The 21616-nt window shown below is 35.3% G+C and overlaps 1 protein-coding gene across 1 annotated transcript; it reads right to left on the bottom strand.

Moving 5' to 3' along the window:
• Window positions 1-1648: 1648 nt before the first annotated feature.
• On the bottom strand, window positions 1649-21036 carry LOC146945277 (WD40/YVTN repeat and Bromo-WDR9-I-like domain-containing protein). Its single transcript, XM_085743616.1, has 25 exons — window positions 20896-21036; window positions 20605-20710; window positions 16023-16370; window positions 15598-15752; window positions 15227-15466; window positions 13624-13733; window positions 13444-13521; window positions 13239-13345; window positions 11981-12072; window positions 11776-11891; window positions 10172-10275; window positions 10016-10093; window positions 9802-9880; window positions 9437-9605; window positions 8153-8223; window positions 7090-7170; window positions 6930-7000; window positions 6362-6458; window positions 6218-6277; window positions 5601-5655; window positions 5086-5486; window positions 3158-5002; window positions 2438-3010; window positions 2289-2347; window positions 1649-2207 (listed from the first exon to the last, which is right to left on the bottom strand). The coding sequence occupies exons 2-25, from the start codon at window positions 20607-20609 to the stop codon at window positions 2012-2014; spliced, it is 5190 nt and encodes a 1729-aa protein (XP_085599742.1). The 5' UTR covers window positions 20610-20710; window positions 20896-21036; the 3' UTR covers window positions 1649-2011.
• Window positions 21037-21616: the final 580 nt, after the last annotated feature.

Genomic DNA, 21616 nt, shown 5'->3' with positions numbered 1-21616 from the left:
TTAATTAGTTTTACTCCTCATATTTTCACTCATTCACGGAATTGATCTTCTTATTTTAAAGTCACGCATTTTTGGTCCATCCATCAGATTGGTGAAACTGACAAATGTGATGAATGAACCAAATCATTAGGTTATGTTTGATGTTTTTTTTCCTCCACTTATGCATTTTGGGGCTTAATTTATTTATTCTTTACTAAATTTTGGGGCTTAATTTTTATTGCAATAATGAGCAATAATAACAAGGGAGATTTTTATGTGAAAGTTGATGACATGACACTAATGTGCAAATTACACTAATTTCTTTAAGATTTTCTTAAATAACACAAACGTTCCTTCTAAGTTTAAACTAAACACTAGTCTCTCTTATTTTGTCATAAAATTGACAAACACCTCCCTTTCACCTTAACATTGTTAAATATCTTTAAACTCTCACATTCACTCACACAATTATGAACTTTTATGCTCTCCCTTTTCTTCATGACCACCATCTGGCTTCTTCTACATCTTCGAAACACCCTCAATCATCGTCAAATTTTGCAAATTTATTCTAAATCCAAATTCTCCCTAAATTTCATAAAAATGGCCAACCTCCTATCTTCTCAGTCACCGTTAGGTTCAAACACCATGGTCTTCGATATCTTCAATTCATCCTAAATCTTTCCCTCTCACCACTCACCATATCTGAATACTACATTATGTGAAATTTTAGTTTACAATTTGACACGTGAAATTGTATATGGAATATGGATTCATTTCAAGCAATTAAAATGAATTGCCCACTAAAAGACATTGTTATTCGATCATATCATATTTCTCAATTTTTTTAGGAAGTTGCCATTCATTATTCGGTAAATTTGCTTACAAATAGAGGAGACAATTAACAAGAGTTCATAGTAGTGTTAGTGAAAGGGTGAGAGTTAGTGGAGATTTAACAATGTTGAGATGAAAGAGAGGTGTTTGTCGATTTAATAACAAACTATAAAGTGGTTAGTGTTTAATTTAAGTTAGAGGGGGTATTTGTATTATTTAAGAAAACTCATAGGTTAGTGTAATTTTTAATAGGGGTGTTTGTGTTATTTAATAAAACCTCATGGTTAGAGTAATTTGCTCTAAAAGTATCCACAAAATCTTGTAGAAAAAAGTTTCCCACACGCCCAGCCTACCAAACCCATTTTTTATATTTCAAAACTCTCCTGCATAAAACCCTCACAACACAGTGAGTATACGTTTCGTAAATTCCATTCTCTACGTTTCTGCAACTTAGGATCCTCTTCATTTAATGTCCTCTCTATTTCTTCCATTTGAAGAGATAAAGACACCACGCGGTTTGAAAAATATACAAATAATTAATAGTGATTGGACCCATTTAATGGTAGGATCCACTATATACTTTTTTTGGGTTAAGATCCTCTCCATTTGTAATTTGTTCCATTTGTTGCAATTTGGAGAGAGATAGACACAAAAAAAATTAGTGGTGGGTCCTATCACTAAGTGGATCCCACCATCATTAGTTTTTTTGTGTCTATCTCTCTCCAAATTGCAACAAATGGAACAAGATAATGGAGAGGATCTTTACTCGTTTCTGTCACTAACCAAACTCGCCAATATTCAATCAGATGTGTATTGGTTGCATTATAATCAAGTAAAATTAAACCAAAAGCATAATTTATTAGAATTATACCTCGATTCAATAATGAAGAACCGGTAGTAACTACCCCAACCAGAAGATAAGAGCAAAAGAAATTCTGAGTTTGAATTTCACATTTGCTATCAATAAGCTGTACAAATGATGAATGGCGGCCGCAGAATTTTCCACAGCAAAATGCTACTTTATCCTGATTTTGCTATCTCTAACCTCAAAATCTAATTCATAAACAAGATAAAAAAAAAAAAACTAATCCAAAGGTACAATGAAGAATATATCTACAAAAAAAAAAAAAATTATGGGGGAAAATTAGCAGCTGGGGCTGCCTTGACCATAATACTGGCCATGTCCTAAGGAAGCAAAGAGTTATAGAGATGATAAAGTCCTAGTGAACCACTCTGATAGGTGTTTGATTTTGGTTGTCATCACTAAATCCTTTTCAAAAAACGAGTTGGCATTGGTCAGTAGAATTGAGACATCATGCTTTAGTGCATCCAAACTACGGTAATAACTATTCTCCAACCTTGATTGTATCAATTCAATCGACAGAGGAACAGGAAATCTGCAAATTCACCAGAAATATATAAGGTAAAATATAGATACATTTTGCATAGTTCTGCTTCAAAAAGAATGGATCGAATACCTGTTTGTAAATTTTGATTTATTTGAAATTTTCTCCAATTCATGTAATCCATAGCGATCCTGGATATCAGTAACACATAGAAGTGTGAATATTTACATTCACCTGAAGAGGTAAAAGACAAATGCATGCTATGGATTTTGTAATGATACCTGAACCGTGTTTCCTGACTGTTGTACTTTGGTGAGAGCAGATAGCAGTTTATTTCTTGTGTGATCATCAATATGAGGCTGTTCCCATTGAGTATCAGCATCAAAAAGCTCCCAAGGACTATGCAAATGTTCATCAGAGAGGTCGCTCTTGTACCGAACACTGTATCTCTCCCATGGACTGTCTGGAAATTCAGATGATTTGGCTTTTACAAACTGAATCCGTCCCTCCCACCAATTACCGGAGGAGTTATCCTCATTCTTCCACCAAACCCTGCATTTATCCCTGCGTGTCCAATTTCTTTGGATAGCAGCATCAAACCTAGTTCTTTCAACAAGAAAATCAGGGAAACCAGTCACTTCAGGTAGGGTTAATTTAAAAGTTTTGCCAACAACACTTGAATTTGGATCTAAAAACTCGAGGGTCATTTTGCAGCAGCTATCACCAGACCCTGGAACATGAGAATACTCAAGGCTTTGAACTCTACAGTATTCAACAGCTCTTAGATGTTCCTTAAGTGACACCCAAGGCCCCGACTCTCTTTTACGGCTATATTCTATATACTCCTGGTGTCCCTGAAAATGTGACATTTTCAAAAGGTAAACTTTAAAATAAAATAAAAAAAGAAAAAAAAGAAAAGAAAGGAAAAGGTGTTACATGCAAAAATTATAAAAATACTATAAATGAGACAAAAGGTGTATTTGTAGTGTTTCAGTACTAACCTGTCTTAGATATACAACTTCATCGCCCTGTTGAGGAATATATCTACATCCTTCCTCATGTGTTGATAACAGCAACCAGGACCCCTTCACCGCAGATTGTAGTGATTTCCGTCTATTTACAGGACTAGTCTCACGGATATCATAAGTAGACCTCCGATTCCTAGTGGACCTCAAACCAACAGTCAATTTTGAACTAGAACCCCTTTCTTCTTCTGTGAGTTTTCCTTTATTTGGTGAAACATTCTGAGGAATTCTAACCATACAAGACCCATTTCCTTGCTGCACTTTAAGATTACTCTGCTCATTATTTGGGACACAAGAACCTTGTTCCAACTCGAGGGAACCATTGGTATGAAGAGCTTCATTTATGCCATTACTGTCCACTGCCACATTAAAATTACTGTTGCTGCCATTTGAAGTGGATTCTCCCAAGCCACTACCATCAGCTAAATTAGTCACAGCCCTATGTGATCTTGATCTTCTATAAACTGCTTTGAACATTTTATCTCTATTTGAATGTGGTTCTAGAGAATCATGAGAAGTACTAACTTGTTTAGCCTGAACATCAACTTTCGGAGAACCATTTTCTCTCTGATTAGATGTTACTCCAGTATTGATGTCATCCTTAACCACAACCACATGCTCTTCATTGTTCACATTAATATTAGCATTACTGCTAGATGCATTATTGTTTAGCACTGAAGATTTTGTTTCAGGCTTACATGGACTTTCAGGGTTCCTTGTACCCCTTTTAGATCTTAGCTTTGTTGAAACCGAAGGAAAACCAATATTTGGTTCAGGTAGTTGGTCAGCCCCACTTTGGCCGACAGGTACAAAAATATTATTCTCAGGAATCATGCTTGCAGAAACTAGTGATTCATCTTGATTCCTGTAATTGCTGGAAGCTGTGAGTGGCTCTCCATTCTCAGTAAGATTGAAAGGCTGAGAGGTAGTGCCAGCACAATTTTCATTTATTTCTGTCAAACTATCTACCTTATCACCATTTTGGATTTCTAAAGCAGGGGTTGATGTACCGCTGAAGTCCTTGTCCTCTCTGTCATGCCCAATACTAACAATTTCTTCTTCATTGAGATGGTTAGGACATTCTACAGATTTGGGATTTGCACCTGGTGGCACATCTTCTCTCATTCTGAGAGGTTTAGCTGAACGAGCTCTAACCACCCCCCATCTAAGTTTCTCTAGCAAGTCTACATGGTCTGCTACCTGGTTAAGTTTTACTTGATCGGTTCTTTCAATTGAAGAGTAACTTCCATTGCCCAAACAATATCCTGGCTCTGTAGAACTTGGTCTCTTCCTATTAAAATCAGGATATTCTTGTGCAGTTTTTGACGATGAGCCAACCAACTCAGCCTGGTTCTCAAACTCGAGCGCAGGTTTAGATGAATCCCGAATTGGCAATTTGAGGACCAACCTCCTCCTGTTTACACGAGTCTCAGTCAATTCATGAGATTTTGAGTCCTCTGATTCATACAGTAATACTTCTTTTCCCTTGGAATAATTCTGTTGGTCATTCTGGGAAGCTCTACCGGATTCATCACTGTCAATATTAGACTCTTGCAATGTTGAGTCACTATCTGAAGAATCACCAACCAAACTATCTTCTTCTCCTTCATTTGGTGTACCTGTAATTTTTGAGAATAAATGCAGAGCATTGCGTGCAGCAGCTCTTCGAGGTCTTGAAGATTTTGATTTTGAAGATTTCCTCCTTGATGATTTTTTTCCACTTTTTCCCTTTCTACTTCGGCTACTACTGTGAACATTGCCTTCACACTCATCCAAATTCCTCCTTTTAACAAGTCTCCCAGAAGAAGTCATAGTCTCAATCTGCAGAGAAGAAAATGGGAATAATTTAAATTTATTTCAAACATAACAAGTATTCACTATATACTTTCTATTTGTGTGCTTACGCCGGTCTTCTGTTTTTTCCTCTTCGATCTACGAATGCAATCCATGTGAGTGTCTTCATCGTCACTGTTATCTGTGCTGCAACCAGGATCACCAGAGGCATTGGAGCTTGAACATCCTTTCTCACCCCGGGAAGAACTATCATCAGTTAAATTATATTCTGAATCGGTATCATCAACTAACACTTCAATGTCTGGCTCCCAATCCATAGCATCTATAAACTCTGGTAGGGGTTCTGCTAGCTGGTCCAAGTCAGCCAATGGAAGCATATGATACGCTGGGTCCAGGCTGAAATCAGTGCCAATAGCAAGCTTTAGCGGTGATGGGCGCCAATCATGGCCTAAAGCTCCTAGTCGTCTCCGCTGAAATTCACTCTGATAAGGTTCTGGGTATGGTATCATTGCTGAAGTTTGCCAGCATATAACAAACAACCAATGAATAAATGTGGGGAGAAACAATATGTTTACATTACGTGTGTGAATAGGTGTAAAGATTAGAACCAAGAACTGAAACTGACCTGAATCACAAAGCAAATCTTGCAAATTACGCCGATATGGAGTGATCTGAGTTTCCTGACTCATTAAATATCACACAATTAGAAAAGCAGATGGTGTAAGATTGAAAATAAAGCAAGCATTCTAAATAAAACCCAAAACATCAAAGAAAGAAATCTTTACAACAATAGATTTCATTGATTGCAATTGAAACTTGTGTATCTACAAAACTTATTACAGAAGCAGTGGGTAGACGGTCCACCACAAAATGCATCAGTTAAAGTGCCGGTGTGAAAATTAAATATTTCACTAGACTTCCACATTGGGTTTGTTGTATTGACATTTCATTTATTATTTTTACTCTTCTTACTACATGTGAAAGTTGATGTAACAGAATACTTAATAATTGAATTGTTTTTCTATAGGCATTGAAAAGTCAGTTTTGACCAGGAGTACTCTAGGAAAAAAAATTGCCCATATGGACTAAAAAGAAAAATATAGAAATATTAATAAAAAAAAGCCTCACTCCTTTCCCCGCCCAAACAATAAAAAGGCAAACGAGTAGGCAAGACAACGAGCAAAAACAGATGTTCAAAAAGCATCATAAACGAAAAGGGAAGCAAGCAAGCGATCAACTAACCTGGTCAAGTACATTACCATGCGTGTCTTGAATGAGAGGCCGATAATCACCAAGAAAGAACTGCAGATTTGCAGACAACATTAGCAACAAAACAGTAACAAATGAAAGAGTAACACAGCAGTTAACATTCAACGTTGTATGTACCTGATCATATTTGGCATCTTTCTGGGATTCACCTTGGCCCGTGTTCAATATATATAGTTGACCAGCATCATCGGATAGTATGATTGATGTCCCATCCCTATCCATAAGGTAGTGTGCATATGAATTCATGACATAAAATAGCTATAGTCCATGCACTTAAAGATAATTTAAAATATGCTTATATTGGAAACTGATCCTAGGAGATAAACAAAGATAATTTGGCATAATATCGAGATATTATTTTATTTTCTAGCACTCCCCCTCAAGCTAAAGCTTTTGTTACAAGAAAGTAATGTATTGCCCCGCAAATAAATAAAAAGGATGGAAAGGCAACTCAGGGATTCAAGTTAAGTTGGAGAGAATTGCAATATAAATAGCCTAGCCAGATAGCTGGACTGATCAACAACTTGATAGAAATTCATGGCAAGAAATCGAACAAAGCAAGATTTGTCTTCAAACCGCATTTTCTAACAATTATGATATGAGATACTGTGAATAACTTAAGGAAAATACAATACCAACTTGATGCAAAAAAAATTCGAAGCTAGCACACTCATTTTGTACTTACGGAGAAAATTTTCCATCCACCATCTTGAAACGTGAAATTTCAAATATCCTGATAGGCACGCCTTCCCATATCTGAAGTCATTAAAAATATGAAAGTCATCTAAAGATAGAGGATTGCCAATGCCTACAAGAAATCAAGATAAAAGAAACTGAAGACTCACATCCCATACAATAGTTCTTCCATCATATCCAGCACTCATCACTATCCGCGGATTAAAAGGATGAACATCCAGAACATATGTCTAAAATGAGCAGAGAAACAAAACAAGTTAAACTAAAAAAAAAACAAAGAAAAATGAACCCTCAAAATTACATGCTTTTATCCCGTCAGCGTTTGATTTAAACCAAGAGAATAGATTAGCATATCATCAGAGAGAAAATCAGCAGTTCAGAAACTGAAGAGTGAAGACTGATGATCATGGCCGATCAAAAGCAGATAAAGTAAACTAATGGGTATAATTAAAATCACTTCAATAAAATTCTTCCTTCGCGGAAAAAACTACTTTAAGAATTATTCAAATATTGTTTAAAAATATTATAAAATTCAATGTCAAAAACCTGTAAGTAAATACGTGAATGGTTTTATAATATATCGCTAGCAAGCTCTCTTATACAACAGTCCTTTGGGCTGTGGAGATAATGCAAGATCCTAGTTACCTTGTGCTGAAATTCAAATGTTTTTTTAAAAAAATGTGGGTATTAAGAATCAAGCTCTAAACCAGTTGGTCCTAGATACTATGTCACAACTAGCTACCCCAAAAGGTAATTCTAGAAAACAGATAACCATAAGACATTATTGAAAGAGGGACGATGATAGAGGCATATGGCGTAACTGTGTGTTTGAACTACATATAGGCTCAAGATAACAAAGACAAAAACAAATATAGATTCTATCCCTATTTACATGATATGATATGCTTATACAATAAATACAAAATCATAATATATGTTCAACAGAGATCATATTGAGACCATGAAACCAAAAAACCAATTTTCTGAAAATTAATCAAATAGAATGATATGTTCTGATACAACTGTTTGAAACAAAAACTAATAAACGCAAACTTAAGCATCCTGTGTCCAGCTTGTGCGTTAAATATGTCTTAAATAGTTGGAGTCACGCCTCATACATTATTATATTTGCAAAAGACAGTATAAATGCTGGCAAAGTACTAAAGTAGGGAAAAAGGGAGATATGCCTAAATCAGGAAATTAAACACTTACAGATTCAGTATGCCCAGTCAATGAGTGCACTAAGCTGCCATCAGAAGCATTCCAAACACAGATTCTGCAATCTGCAAGTTGAAGTCAGATAAATAATAGACTACTGCCTTCCAAAACGCAAAACAAAAACAAAATAGTCATTGCATTATCATGACACATGTACAAGAGTGACATGATAACAAATGCAGTGCATACGAAACAATGTACAAATAAAATGCTTTCTCTTGTTCAAAAGAGGCCGAAGCTTGACTATGGAGGCTTATATTCATGCACATTATGCAGGCTCAGTGAGTGATAGAAGGCCCACTTCAGGACATTGCACGTTCTCATGTGGGAACTCTTAAAATATGGGTCCCTAACTCAAACCTTACATAATCGGTTTGTAAAGTGGGGACTATCCACCACTTATAAACATATATCCAATCATATCTCACCCAATATCTTTGTTTCCAAGAAAAAGATGATAATGAATTGATAACGACATACATCCCTTTTGAGCACCAGCTGACAGGTGTGTTAGAAATAAAATAAGATATTCATTCAACAGCTTGGGGGAGTGCTGTAGATAAGTAATTATTGTTGTAGGTACATATTAAGTGATTATTAATATTTTTGTGTTAGCCTCATTTGTTAGAGCTTAGTCTACATATTCAAATTAGTGTTTGTGCTCATAACACAATTGAATGATACCTCAGAATATATTTTTCCACACTTTAAGACCTTAGTATTTCAATCAAAAGGAATATCAAAATCAATCTTAAATTGACTATTTAAACTATTAGAATTGCTGATTCCCCAAGACTATAACACTAGCTTAGAATGTTCCCTGTGATATGATAGATGACAGTCAAGTATTATTTTATACTTTACATGTTTCAAGATAAGCCAATTGATGACTGCCGCATCATTATATTAGTAACGCACTGTTAGGAGGGTGTATGATAGGAAGACTAGAAAACGAACAGAAGATTAGAACCTCGTGAATTGCAAATAACAGTAACTGTTCAGCTGACAGTTGATCATAACATTGTGAGGTGAGAATAAATAAGTAATAGGAAGGACTAGCATCTGTCCGGTAGAAAGTTAATGGTAACAGAGTTTACACAAAATGAATAGTGAAGAGGGAGAATTAGTCATGCGACTCCTGATTTGATTGGGAATTTCAGTGTAGGAGAGTTGAATAGCTGTGGAAAGACTGCGCTTTTTGTATTCACCATCTCATCCCAAGACACCAAGAATTGAGAAAAAGGGGGGATCAAGACAAGAAGAAAACAACCAACTTACCCATAATAGCTGCAAGGACAAAGCGGTTGTCTAGGCTCCAAGCAATCATATTTACACCACGTGGAGTTGGAAGAATTCTCTGGCGTGGACCACCTCTCTGAGGTTGTGGAGGCATAGGTGGAGGTGGAACTCTGAGATGATATGCCCGAGTCCAGCGACCACTTTTTCCCTAAATGGAATAAGTTTAACAAATTAAAATAAATACAAAATGTTTTTTTACCATAAGTAATTCATTGTTAAATAAACAAATTAATATTTTACAATTTGAACAATAAAGTAGGCAAAACAACTCTCCCTTTTTTGAGGGGTGGGGGGGAATGGAGTTGAAAGCATCTGTAGAAGGAGAATATATTTGACAGACTTACATGTGACCTACGTGATTTTGGAATCCATATAATAGCGCTCCCATCACGAGAGCAGGTAACTATGTTGTCATGATTCAACCTAGAAATATAGCCATTTTAGATATATCAGATAGCAGAAGAATCGAGAACTAGATATATGACATTTCTCATAAGAAACAAAGGAAAGGTGAAGCGTGATAGGAGTTTAGATCATTTCAGATGCTACTACACACACCAGGAATTCTTAAATTTGGGAATATTATCCTCCTTCCAAGTTTCTGTTGTAGAAAATCGAGATGCTACTGTACATCCACTGCAAAAGAGGCAGTGAAAACATCAGCATTCAAAAAAAAATCATCTATTAAAATTATGTCATGCTGAAAATACTAACCTAAATTGCACATAGTTTACATCATTTTCATGACCAGACAGTACATCTATCTCATGATTTGGTTGCTCCACGTCTTCCATACTAAGTTTACAAGCATTCCAAACCTGCAAAACCTTCAGTTAGCTCTGAAGATTGTGAAGCAGGAAATCCATATTTAATACATGTCTGGTTTCATTATACTACCCTCAACCAAAAATCTCTTTTCTTCAAACATTTTGAACAGGTTTTTCTAAAATCTATTTAATAGGCTTAGCCAAATATGCATTTAGATCATAGCTAAGAATCTCAGAATCGTGTCACGGCTGACCCCAAAAACCCTTGCAATAATTAAAACTATATAGATTGAAATGCTTAAAAAATACTCAAAATTCATAAAGTATTCATTTTTTTAAGAGTTAAAAAAAAAAACCTTTCAAAACTTTCATCAAGTATTCATAATTAACAACAAGAAGTCATAGGGCACGCTCTTCCTATTGTCCAAACCTTTCAAATTGTTCCCTTGCCGTGCTATGTCAATGTACCAGTGAGTTTAACCAACGCACAAAAAGCTTTAAAGAGCTATTTTTTTTGTGGAGCTGGGCATGTGCGTGATTATGCATAAAAAACACAGCTAATTAACTTTTGAAAGGCTATTTTTTTATTATTAGAAAAAATAAAAAAGAACAAACAACACAGAAGGCTGAGTTACAGAAAAGGTCGCCGGATAGGGGGCTAGGTCGAATTGGAAGCTCGGCTCACCGAGAGGAGGCCGGGAATCCTGGGATTGCATAACTGCGTTCAAATTTAAGGAACGATAAAAGGCTACACAGGGGTTATTTCTTTTGAACACTTTTTCTACATGAAAAATACCGAAAATATCACCAAATACTACTCTTTTTGAACACTTTTTCTACATGAAAAATACAGAAAATATCTCCAAATACTACTCTGAAACCATTGGCAGCTGTCGTGACCAAGACGGGCTGTGATCTGGGCAACCATAAAGGCCGCGGCAGCACTGACTTTAAACAGCTCATCTACATTCTTCAAATAGCAGGCACGAGCCACTCTGCTCCGCCACTATAGCATGCTATTAATAAATTTGATTTAGAAGCTAGCAATGCCTAATATGTCGAAAAGGTTCTAAAATCTTAGAAACTGTTTACAGAGCAAGTTTTCAGGTTCCAAAATCACAGAAAATGTATTGTTAACATTTGACAACCATACAAAAATGGTCATTGACCATCTCAGGGTGGACAGAAAATGCTTAAAACCTAGAAGGTTGTAACTAACTGGCAGGAGATAACCATTAATTGATGAAGACACCAGAAATCAACAAGTACTAAACAACAAATGGTTGAAGTTGATTGAATATGGACATTGGTTTCTTATAAAAAGCTTGAACAGGGATGAAAGATTTTGCTTTGGAGAAGAGTAATCCATCTGCAGTCCCTTGAGAGGTTATTTTTTCACGCACACGCCAGAAAATCAAAAGGGGAAGAAATAACTAAATGTAAAAATAGATGGCAATTCATAGATCCTACATTTGTTTTCAATAATAAAGACTACAGAATATACTAATGCATCTCTATAACGATGAAGAAACACTATATTTATGTATATACCCTGGCAAGATTATCAGAGCTACCAGTGACGAAGACAGTTCCATTAGCATTAAATGCACAGCAAAAAATTTGATGACTCTGTGGCATTGTATTTGAGGATGGGCCACTGCTCCTTCCTGAAACAATATGTTATATCAAGTTAATTCTTTTCAGTTTTCACCAAGAAGAAGCATCACAATCTTAGCTAACAAAAGAATCAACTAACCAGTAGAATCAGATGGCTTTGGAACGTATAATCTTGGAGTTGAGTGGGTATACCTTGCATCCCATATCCTACAAGTTCCATCGTCAGAGGAACTGCAAAAAGAAAACATTACAGTTAATTTATAACGGAAAACCTGGAATGCGTAAGCAAAAGGGTCATCCACGGAAACCAATTTAAAAGGTTAAAGGCATGCAAAACCTATAGTGTCATGAATCCGTCAATAAGAGATATTTTCTTAGTGCCATAATCACGCAGCATAGTATTGATTCAAGAAACCAACAAATAGACGAAATCAAATGCCCACTTAATGAATTGATGCATCAATCCAACTCTCGCAGACGATCTTTCATAAACTAGCTAAAGTAACTAGTGAATTTATAATAAAGTAGCTACTTAATATTTCATAGACAAGTATGTGCCACTCCTAAATAAATATAGCTGAAAAACAGAAGAATTAACCGTCAAGAGTTCAATACAAACATGCCTGCATGCAATAATTTCTGAGTGATATAGGGTCCGTTTGGTTTGAGTTTTTGGTGGGGTGGGGAGAGGAGGGGGGGAGGGAAGGAAATATTTTTAATTTGACATGTTTGGTTCAATTTTTAGAAGGGGAGGGGAGGGAAGGGGAGCAAAACCCCTCATAGACTCATTTATTGCTTCCCCCCAAATTGGAGTTTATTGGAGGGGAGGAAAAGTGTGCAATTATTAATGTCATTATTACATTGACAAAACTATCCTTAAATTAATGTTAAAACTTAAAATTATTCTTACTTAAATTTTAAGGGCAAAAAGGTAAATTAATTTTAAAATCCCTCCCTCGCCTTGTGAACGAAACATGTGTTTAATTAAAATCCCTCCCTTTCTCTCTTTTGAACCAAACATATTTAATTAAAATATCTCTCTTTCCCGCCCTTCCCTTCCCCTCCCCTCCATTAAAATCCCCCCCCTCCAATCCATTGAAACAAATGGACCCACAGGGAAAAACATATTAGCCCATATTACGGTTTGAGAAAGCTCACATGTTACCTACAGCAAACTATATATATTTTGACGATGGTTATAATTACCCACTGGGACTTAAATAAACCTCATGACTGGATCAGTAACTACAATATTTGTAAAATCGAATGAAACTATTGCATAACTTGCATTTGCTCACTCAACATGCATCCACACTACCAAGCATAAGGATATTTTTTGCAAAAGCCAACCACAAGACTATTATAAACTCCTTTTCTTTAATAAACATTAGACTTACGATAAAAGCTGGTAAACAGCATTAGGTCTGGGACTAAAGGCTATGGCTGTAACAGCTCCAGAATGTCCCCGTAAAACTGATATCGGTAAGCCATCTGGCAAGCGCCACTATAAAAACCAAATAGTCAAATTTTAAGAACCAAAGTTCGAGATAAAAGGGAGAGAAGATACAAAACAATTGCAGAATTTGTCGCATGAAAGCTTACAACTCGAATGATATAGTCATTTGATGAGGATGCAACTAAAGCATTGTTTGAACTCACAGCCAAGTCAGTAATGTCACCCTATCAAACATAATTCAATCTAATGGTCAGCAAATATTGAAGTAATATAAATCTATACAAACAGGAGAAAACATATTTTAAGTACCAAAAAAAAAGACTCACAACGTGTCCACGGCAACTGGCCAAACTATATGCCGTTTCCATTGACCAAATTTTTACGAGTCGATCATCTGAACCAGTAATAACATATCGTCCTGACCGATCAAATATAGCTGTAGAAAAAGGAAACTCAGTTGCATGATATTATTAAACAGCCCAACTCCAAAAACACAGAAAAATTCATAAAAAACAGAAAGGGAAATAATACTCATAGTAAAACCCACACAGCATGAATTTATTATTTATGTCATCTTGGAAGGTACAGTAAATGAGTTGAGTTTACTTAGAATATTGTACATATTTAAAATGATATCGTACATATTTGAAATGAGAGGGGAGCTTCTCCTGTCTTGTTAATTCAGGCATTTGTGTTAATTTTATGATTTTGTGGCATAATGTTTAATCAATTGTATGGGGCATTTGGGGTAGAAGGCTTTCTCCTTTATGGGCGACCTTTTTCCCCCAAACTTCCATGTCACGGAATTGTGTTTGTGGCTAACTCCTTTCCTGTTCTGCTCTGGCTATTTTGAGCAAGAAGTTTCAATTTCTGACATCCATAGACTGGAAATGGGTACCTTAGGGGCAGTCTAGATTTTCCAAGTTCCTTGGGGTTTGATGTATTTTATTTTAGAGTATTTAAATTTTCCACTCAATTGTACTTCATCCCTTTTCCTCTTTAATAAAAGCAATCTAATGCATTAAAAGAAAAGGGGCGAGTATAGAGTATTCTTGGCTTTTCAAAACCGATAGGAAGTGAAAAATTTATGAATATTCAAAACGCACTGATGGAACATAATTGAAACAAAAGCAAGGATACTTTGGCTAAACAGACCTAATGGAGTTGGGTAAAATATGATCCACGTTCTCTGTCATGCAAAGGAAAACTACAAATTTGTTGATCGCAGAGACAGCAGGGATTTTAACCTTGAGGTTTTCACATAATTAATATAATACAGGAAAAGGATGGAATCAAGCTAATAAATTGTTTAATGTAAGAAGTGTGTGCAAGAATAACCAACAAAACTTGGAAGTTTGCTACACTCATTTTCATAATGCCACATCTTTCTATCAAATGATCCTCTATCAAACACCATATTTTTCCCTACATCATCGAATCTTCATCCCTCCTTTCAAATTTTGGGTACAAACTATTCCTTTGGGTGGGAGTAATTTAGTTCAATTTTGATTTTTTGAAGTAACGCTGTAGCAATGTTAGAATAATAATAGACACTATCAAGGAATAACCTGACTTCCCTCACCTACACGACTCCTAGAACACCGCAGCAAATTTAAATCCTCTTTATTATTTTCATGAGCATTCCTTTATTTTTCTTTTATTTTTCCACCTTGAAGTTTCTTTACTACTTCCAAAGGGTGTATTAATGGCACAGATGGCGCTTCAATATATCTTGATGAATAGGAATCAGTGTCTCATTTTTCGCACTCAGATTTGATATGAGACTTGCTCTTGTATCGGTCATCTTATTTTGAAATAAAAATAAGTAATAGGTTGTACTATAACCATCAAAGAGAAGTAAGTAAACACGGACAACTAAAAATTAAACAAAAGGTTAAATACTTTCTCGTATTATATAAAATAGCTTACCACAATAAACAGCATTACAGTGTCCTCTTATTCTTTTGATGTTTTGCATCTTCTGTACCATAGTAGAAGGTTTGGCAATGGCATAGCATGCAGCACGTATAGATGGTGCACGGTGGTGTCTTGGTAAACCACCCCCGATTTCCCTCAAATGAAGCCCATGAACCTGATTGGCTTTCGTATGAGGCCAGCGCATATAAGGAGGTGGTGGTTTAACTTCTTCGTTCACTTTATCCCCGTCATCTGTAGTAAAGAAAAAAACAATAAATACAGATACAGACAGGCAAAGCTAATTCAATTAAAAGCACAGTAATAAGGGAAACCGAAAGTGTTGAGAGTCATAATAATAATAAGCACAAATAAATTACACGTACAGCTCAGAAGTGAAAATGATCCCCTTCCTAGAAGAGTGGGTACATCAGCTGCATTTGGAGGATTTCCAGTACTCATGCCTGGTGACAGGGAGGCTTTGTTTAATAACAATTGCTTCAAAAGCTTTACCAGGTGATCCTTTTCAATATGAGGATACCTATACAACAGTTAATTACAACATCAATTGAAAATACTACAATGGAAAATAATACATAAAGATAGTTGCATCCTCGTTTGTTCATTACTTAGACGCTAAGTTAGAACCCATAACTAGCAATCAAACAACCATACTGTTAACAAAACTAGCATAAAGGTGATAAAATGGACTCGTGCTGATGACCTTTCAATACCTTAACAAGGTAAACTCAGAATTGTCAACAGATAGAGGCCAAGGGGGGAACACACTAAACTAAAGCATTGTAAATACCTCTCGGCCAACTTATTGTAATCTTCTAAAGGGAATGATTGACCATCATCATGTGGAACTCCACTGGATGCCCCACTCCTTGAATACCAAGCATGATACCTTCTAGGCAAAAGTTGATTCTCCAGAAGCTCATTCCAAAGATGTGAACAAGTTTTATGACATGGCCCAGCAGAAAGGAAGCGCATAATGAGAAAATAAACTTCCCCAAGGTCAACATCCACATCCATGTCATGATTCTGATTTGCTACATCAGGCTGAGTTTTCTCAGGGGCCTTACTGGAACTCAAATGTTTCAAACTAACAGTAGGTGCATCGCCGGATGGAACATACTTCTGCAAAGCCATATCCCTACAAAACATCAGAGAAGCATGTAAAGCACCAAGCTAAAAAAAGCACCCTATGGTTTACAAAGTGATAGTAAAATCAAAAGGCAATTATTACATAAATGATTAGATAGAAAAGCAACAACCAGCAAATAGCCAATATTCTGACGTTGAATTCATTTATCAAGAAACAATACCATACCATATAAAACAAAAGCAAGATTATCTTTGATTTTCTTGTTTAGCATGGTTCTAATGTCTACAGAAAAACATGATAACTACAACCCATCCATCCCATTCCCACAAACTCACCCTCACCCTAAACCACTCCACAAATTTAATTTAACCTAAAATCAAGCAATTGACATGGAGACATGACTGAGGACCAATTAAAACCAACAGCTGCTTGTCCCCAAGATAAATAACATCCAAAGCAGCATAGTAATAATTAAAAAAAATATATCTTTCAAATGAAAGCAAGGCTTTTATTCAATGTTGTCAAGATTGCGATCTAGCCAATGATCGGAGAAGGGTAACAAGATTGTAAAATGCATGATTGATTGATCATAACAAGGATCATAAGATTCACCCCCAAAACCACTCCACAAATTTTAATTTAACCTAACATCAAGCAATTGACAGAGACATGACTGAGGACCATTTAAAACCACCAGTTGCTTACCCTAAAGATAAATAACATCCAAAACAGCATAATAATAATGTAAATAAAAAAAAAATATCAAAGGAAAGCAAGGCTTTTTTATTCAATGTTGTCAAGATCGATATCTTGCCTGTGATCGGAGAAGCGTAACAAGGTTGTGAAATGTACAAACAATTGATCGTAACAAGGATCATAAGATTCACCCCAAATCACGCCACAAATTTTAATTTAACCTAAAATTAAGCAATTGACATAGAGACATGACCGAGGACCATTTAAAACCACCAGCTGCTTACTCTAAAGATAAAGATAAATAACATCCAAAACAGCATAGTAAAAATTTAATTAAAAAAAACACTTTCAAAGGAAAGCAAGGCTTTTTTATTCAATGTTGTCAAGATTGATATCTTGCCTATGATCGGAGAAGGGTAGCAAGATTGTAAAATGTACGATCGATTAACCATAACAAGGATCATAAGATTCTTCACACATGATTACCTAGTATCGCGAGGGGGTTGCAAGATTACCTAGTATCGCGAGGGGTTTGCAAGATTACACAAACACATTACATAAACTAAATTAAAAAATTTCCATTTAAATATAGTTGATTTAAGAAAGTAAGAAAATTATTTGTGGCTAAGAAATATTTATTTATTGATTTTGTAAAGAAAAGATTTAAGTTATTTAACATTGTTGGGGAATATTTGAAATTAATTTATTACTCTTAACTGGATTCTTTATTGGGCTTTCAAGGATAACACTCAGCCCAAACCAAAGCTAATGTAGAACATAACACAACAGTTAAAAAATAATTAGAAAATAATATTAAAAAATAAAAAAGACCCATTCATTTTTTGAACAACAACAACAACAACGACGATAATAATAATAATCATGAGTTGGACCTAAAATAGCCTAGATACCCTTCTGTCAAGAAAGAAACGAAACCCTAACTTTCTTTTATTCCATGAACCACCTCCTCCATTAACAGCAGCACTGTGCCATCTTTCTTCTTCCAAAGAGGGCACAAACATGGTCGCAATGACAACCGGAGACAACTGTGCAGAGATGATTGCGCAGGGACAGCCGTTCAGCGAGGAACGGATGCACAAAGAGGTAATGAGAGGGGGGAGAGACGGGAATTGTGAAATCTAAGAGAGGGGGGTACGGTTGCAAAGTCATAAAATTTAACGATCAAAACTGCAATTTCGGCACCAATCTTTGTGAAAAGCAATTATGCATGCGATTTGACTCGTACCAAGGGAGTGGGATGATTTCACAATTGAAATTGTGATTTTGGTGACATAGCTTTTATTTATCCACCTAGACAAATAACATTGTGTTTTAGAGTTAGGGTTCTCATCTGAAGAGGTGTAATCTCCCTTGGAGACATAGGTTCTAACTGCTAAGTGTGCAATGCCAACTTCTAGAGGCATAGTTCACTGCCTCTATTATTAGAGTGTATGATAGGGAAGATTAGTATTGTGTTTAATTGATTAGATTTATGTGTCAGCAAACATAGGGGTAGGCAAGGTCATAGTGAGGTTGGTTAAAACTAGCATGCTATTCTTTAATGATCATGGGCTAAAAGTACATTGTGCCTTGTAAGTGGTGTGGACTCCGACCTTAAGACCTAGCGACTCATGGGAAGCATTCCTTCATCTCAAATCCTACTATAATAGGGTAAGGCGGCAAGCCCGCTCCATTTGCTTTGAGGAAATGCAGAGAACTGTGCTTGACATGCCTTTCCTAACAAGTTAACAAGAGGTCAAGGAACGGGTCTTTAAGATCTATCTCCAAAGCACAATGATATTTTAGAACCCAGATCTAAAATTTGCTAAATTTTATGTAAAAAGAAATATCCCCTGAAATAAGCATGCATCAAAAAAGACAGAACAACACCCCACCCCCTCTCTTTTCTCTTAATTTCAATTCTAACAACTATTTATAAATCATCACCTAAAATCACCAAAAGTCCTTCACAGAATAAGTGTATGGTTCATCTATAAAAATATGAGGAAGAAATTAAGTGCTTTCTTAAATCTGCACATTCAATTAAATTGCAGGTGAACTTTTCCTTTTCTATATCATTTTGTTTACTTTATACCACCTAGTATAACAATCACAGGTTCTATGGGATACACAATTTAGTAATTCCCTGTCATCTCTTCAAGACATAAGTAACTCAGTGAAAGTATGATTAAGATATCTAAATTCACTAGTCACCATTAACTTTCAATAAGATGAACCACTAAGGACCTTCTTTTTAAGCTTCCAATTTAGTATTCTTCATTAGATGACCATTTTTCATTCCGCGTCCCTCTTCTAGCATGCCAATGTCACATGTCTGCGAAGTGGTAACTAGTAATACACTAAACTAAGAGCATCTCCAACGATAGCACTTTTGGTAAGCCCTACAAGGCCACATCAGTTTCAAAAACTTTAGCTACTTTTCTCTCCAAGGATGCAACTTTTTAAGAACTTTAAATAGGTCCCACAAGTTATCACACATTTTTATATTTCTTAAAAACGGGTTTGATGAGTTACCTCAATTAGTTTTTTTAATAGTTAAGAAGTGGTTCTTACGTACGAACGATTCTTACAAAAGTAGAACATGCAAGAACCGATTGTTATCTCTATGAATCTTACTAGGAAATGTCATTGGAGATGACCTCACCTAAAATAGCATTCCAATAACACCCAAGTTTTTCAAGTAACTTACAACCTAAAGCTATACATCCTTCAAATATTAATATTAAACGAAGCAAATATCATCTTGCAGCATATTACCCCATCTAATTCAAAATATTTCTCATGAGAAAACCTAGTATTTCTATTAAAACACCAAGGTATCTGAAAATAGAACATGAAAAAGAAAGAAAAAAAAATAACTATCAAAAGAAAGGATCACCAACATAAGCAATTAAGTAACGAAGAACAATTTCAGCCACGAAGCCATGCATTCACTTTCCAAAAATGGCTCACACAAAAGCAAAAACATGATGGAATAAGAGTTTGATTTTCACAAACAGTCAGTGTAAGAAAATTTACACTGTCAGCACATCACAACCAATCATGTGTCTTTAGAAGTGATTATGATAAAAGTCAAATGTTTCTAATGATTCGACAGTTATTATTGATCGACAGTGTAAAAACTCCATACAATGATAGTGCATATATGAGTTAAATCCGTAAACAATATCAGCAGCATTAGATGTAACATGCATTAATAAAAGAGTTCAATGTGCATGCACTGACATTGTAAAATAGTTTCGCAATGTCATCCAATAAAAAACCATCGGTCTGCCATGTCATACAACTAATTTCAAAATATCTGTGATTTGACTGGATACAAAATACTCATTGGATGTCAGCGTAAAACTATTTTACTCTGTCGGTGCATCTATTTCTCATAATACAATGCAAATGAGTTTAATTTATACACACAATCAGTGTAAAAAAGTTTTACACATGCATCCAATGATGTGCTGCATTTCAAATCATGTGGAACAATTCTACCATAGATAAATTCAAATTTCATTCATCACACATCAAATTAAAAATCCAAATAACAGAGTAATAATTAAAAAACAAAAACCTCATGAATGAATGACAGATTCAAATTCAACAAGTGAAGCACACTCCAAAATTCTCCTCTGCAAAACTCAAACCCTGACCTTCAATAGAATCCATTACACATTCATCTGCAACAACAAAATTCATAACCCTAATTTCAATGTACAAAATTTTCACAATCAAATAAACCAATAAAAAAGAATAAATTCATGCGGCAAAATAAGAAACAATACCAATTCATCAAAAATTCAAATAAAAACAAAAAATAAAAAATAACAAAAAATAAATGAATGAATAAGATTGTTATTCATACATGTGCCATGAATAGGATTGAGTTTGCAGAAGTGTTAAAAGCGATGCGGTTGAGTTTTTGGATTGGAATTTGGAAGATAAAGAGAGTGTATGCAATTCGAAATTGTGAAGAACGAGTCGAGTGAGAAACACGCGCTGTTATGCGATTGTGTATTCAAGGAAGAGTTTTGTGCAGTGATTTGCGTCTTTTTTTTATTTCTTTTTTTGAGTGTATTTATTTATTTCTAATAAAATAATATATGAACAGAACGATGAAGAGAAAAGAAAAAAGCGAGAGAGAAAGAAAGGGATTGAATAAAACGCTGCGTTTTGAGTCTTTGTGATACGGTTTCGGCGAAATATGCTTAAGTATCAAAGAGAATAATATTTATTTATAATTTCTAATCTATAAATAAATGAATAAAAATAAATTTTATTAAGGCGGTTTTACACGCGCTAATGAGATCCGTGTAGGTTACTTCTGCAAACAACTAGTAGCTCTTGTATACTACTACTACTGCCTTTTATTAAGGCGGTTTGTTAAAGATTTTAACGGATAATCCATTTGTTTTGTTACTGTATATATAGTTTTATTTATTTATTTGATTTGATTGGATTTTAGGTTTTTAACTTTACATTGATTGGATTTGATTTCAACTCATCTCACATCCTTCTCATATAATATGGAACACTTGAAGACAATGGTCGGAGTTGATTGAATGCAGCAGAGGATGGCATTAATA

The sequence above is a fragment of the Medicago sativa genome, chromosome 2, assembly GCF_051527215.1.
Source record: "Medicago sativa cultivar Bolivia chromosome 2, Bolivia_mono, whole genome shotgun sequence".
Classification (NCBI taxonomy): domain Eukaryota; kingdom Viridiplantae; phylum Streptophyta; class Magnoliopsida; order Fabales; family Fabaceae; genus Medicago; species Medicago sativa.
Note: the sequence above shows the minus strand (reverse complement) of the source record. Positions and strands in the feature narration are given on the sequence as shown.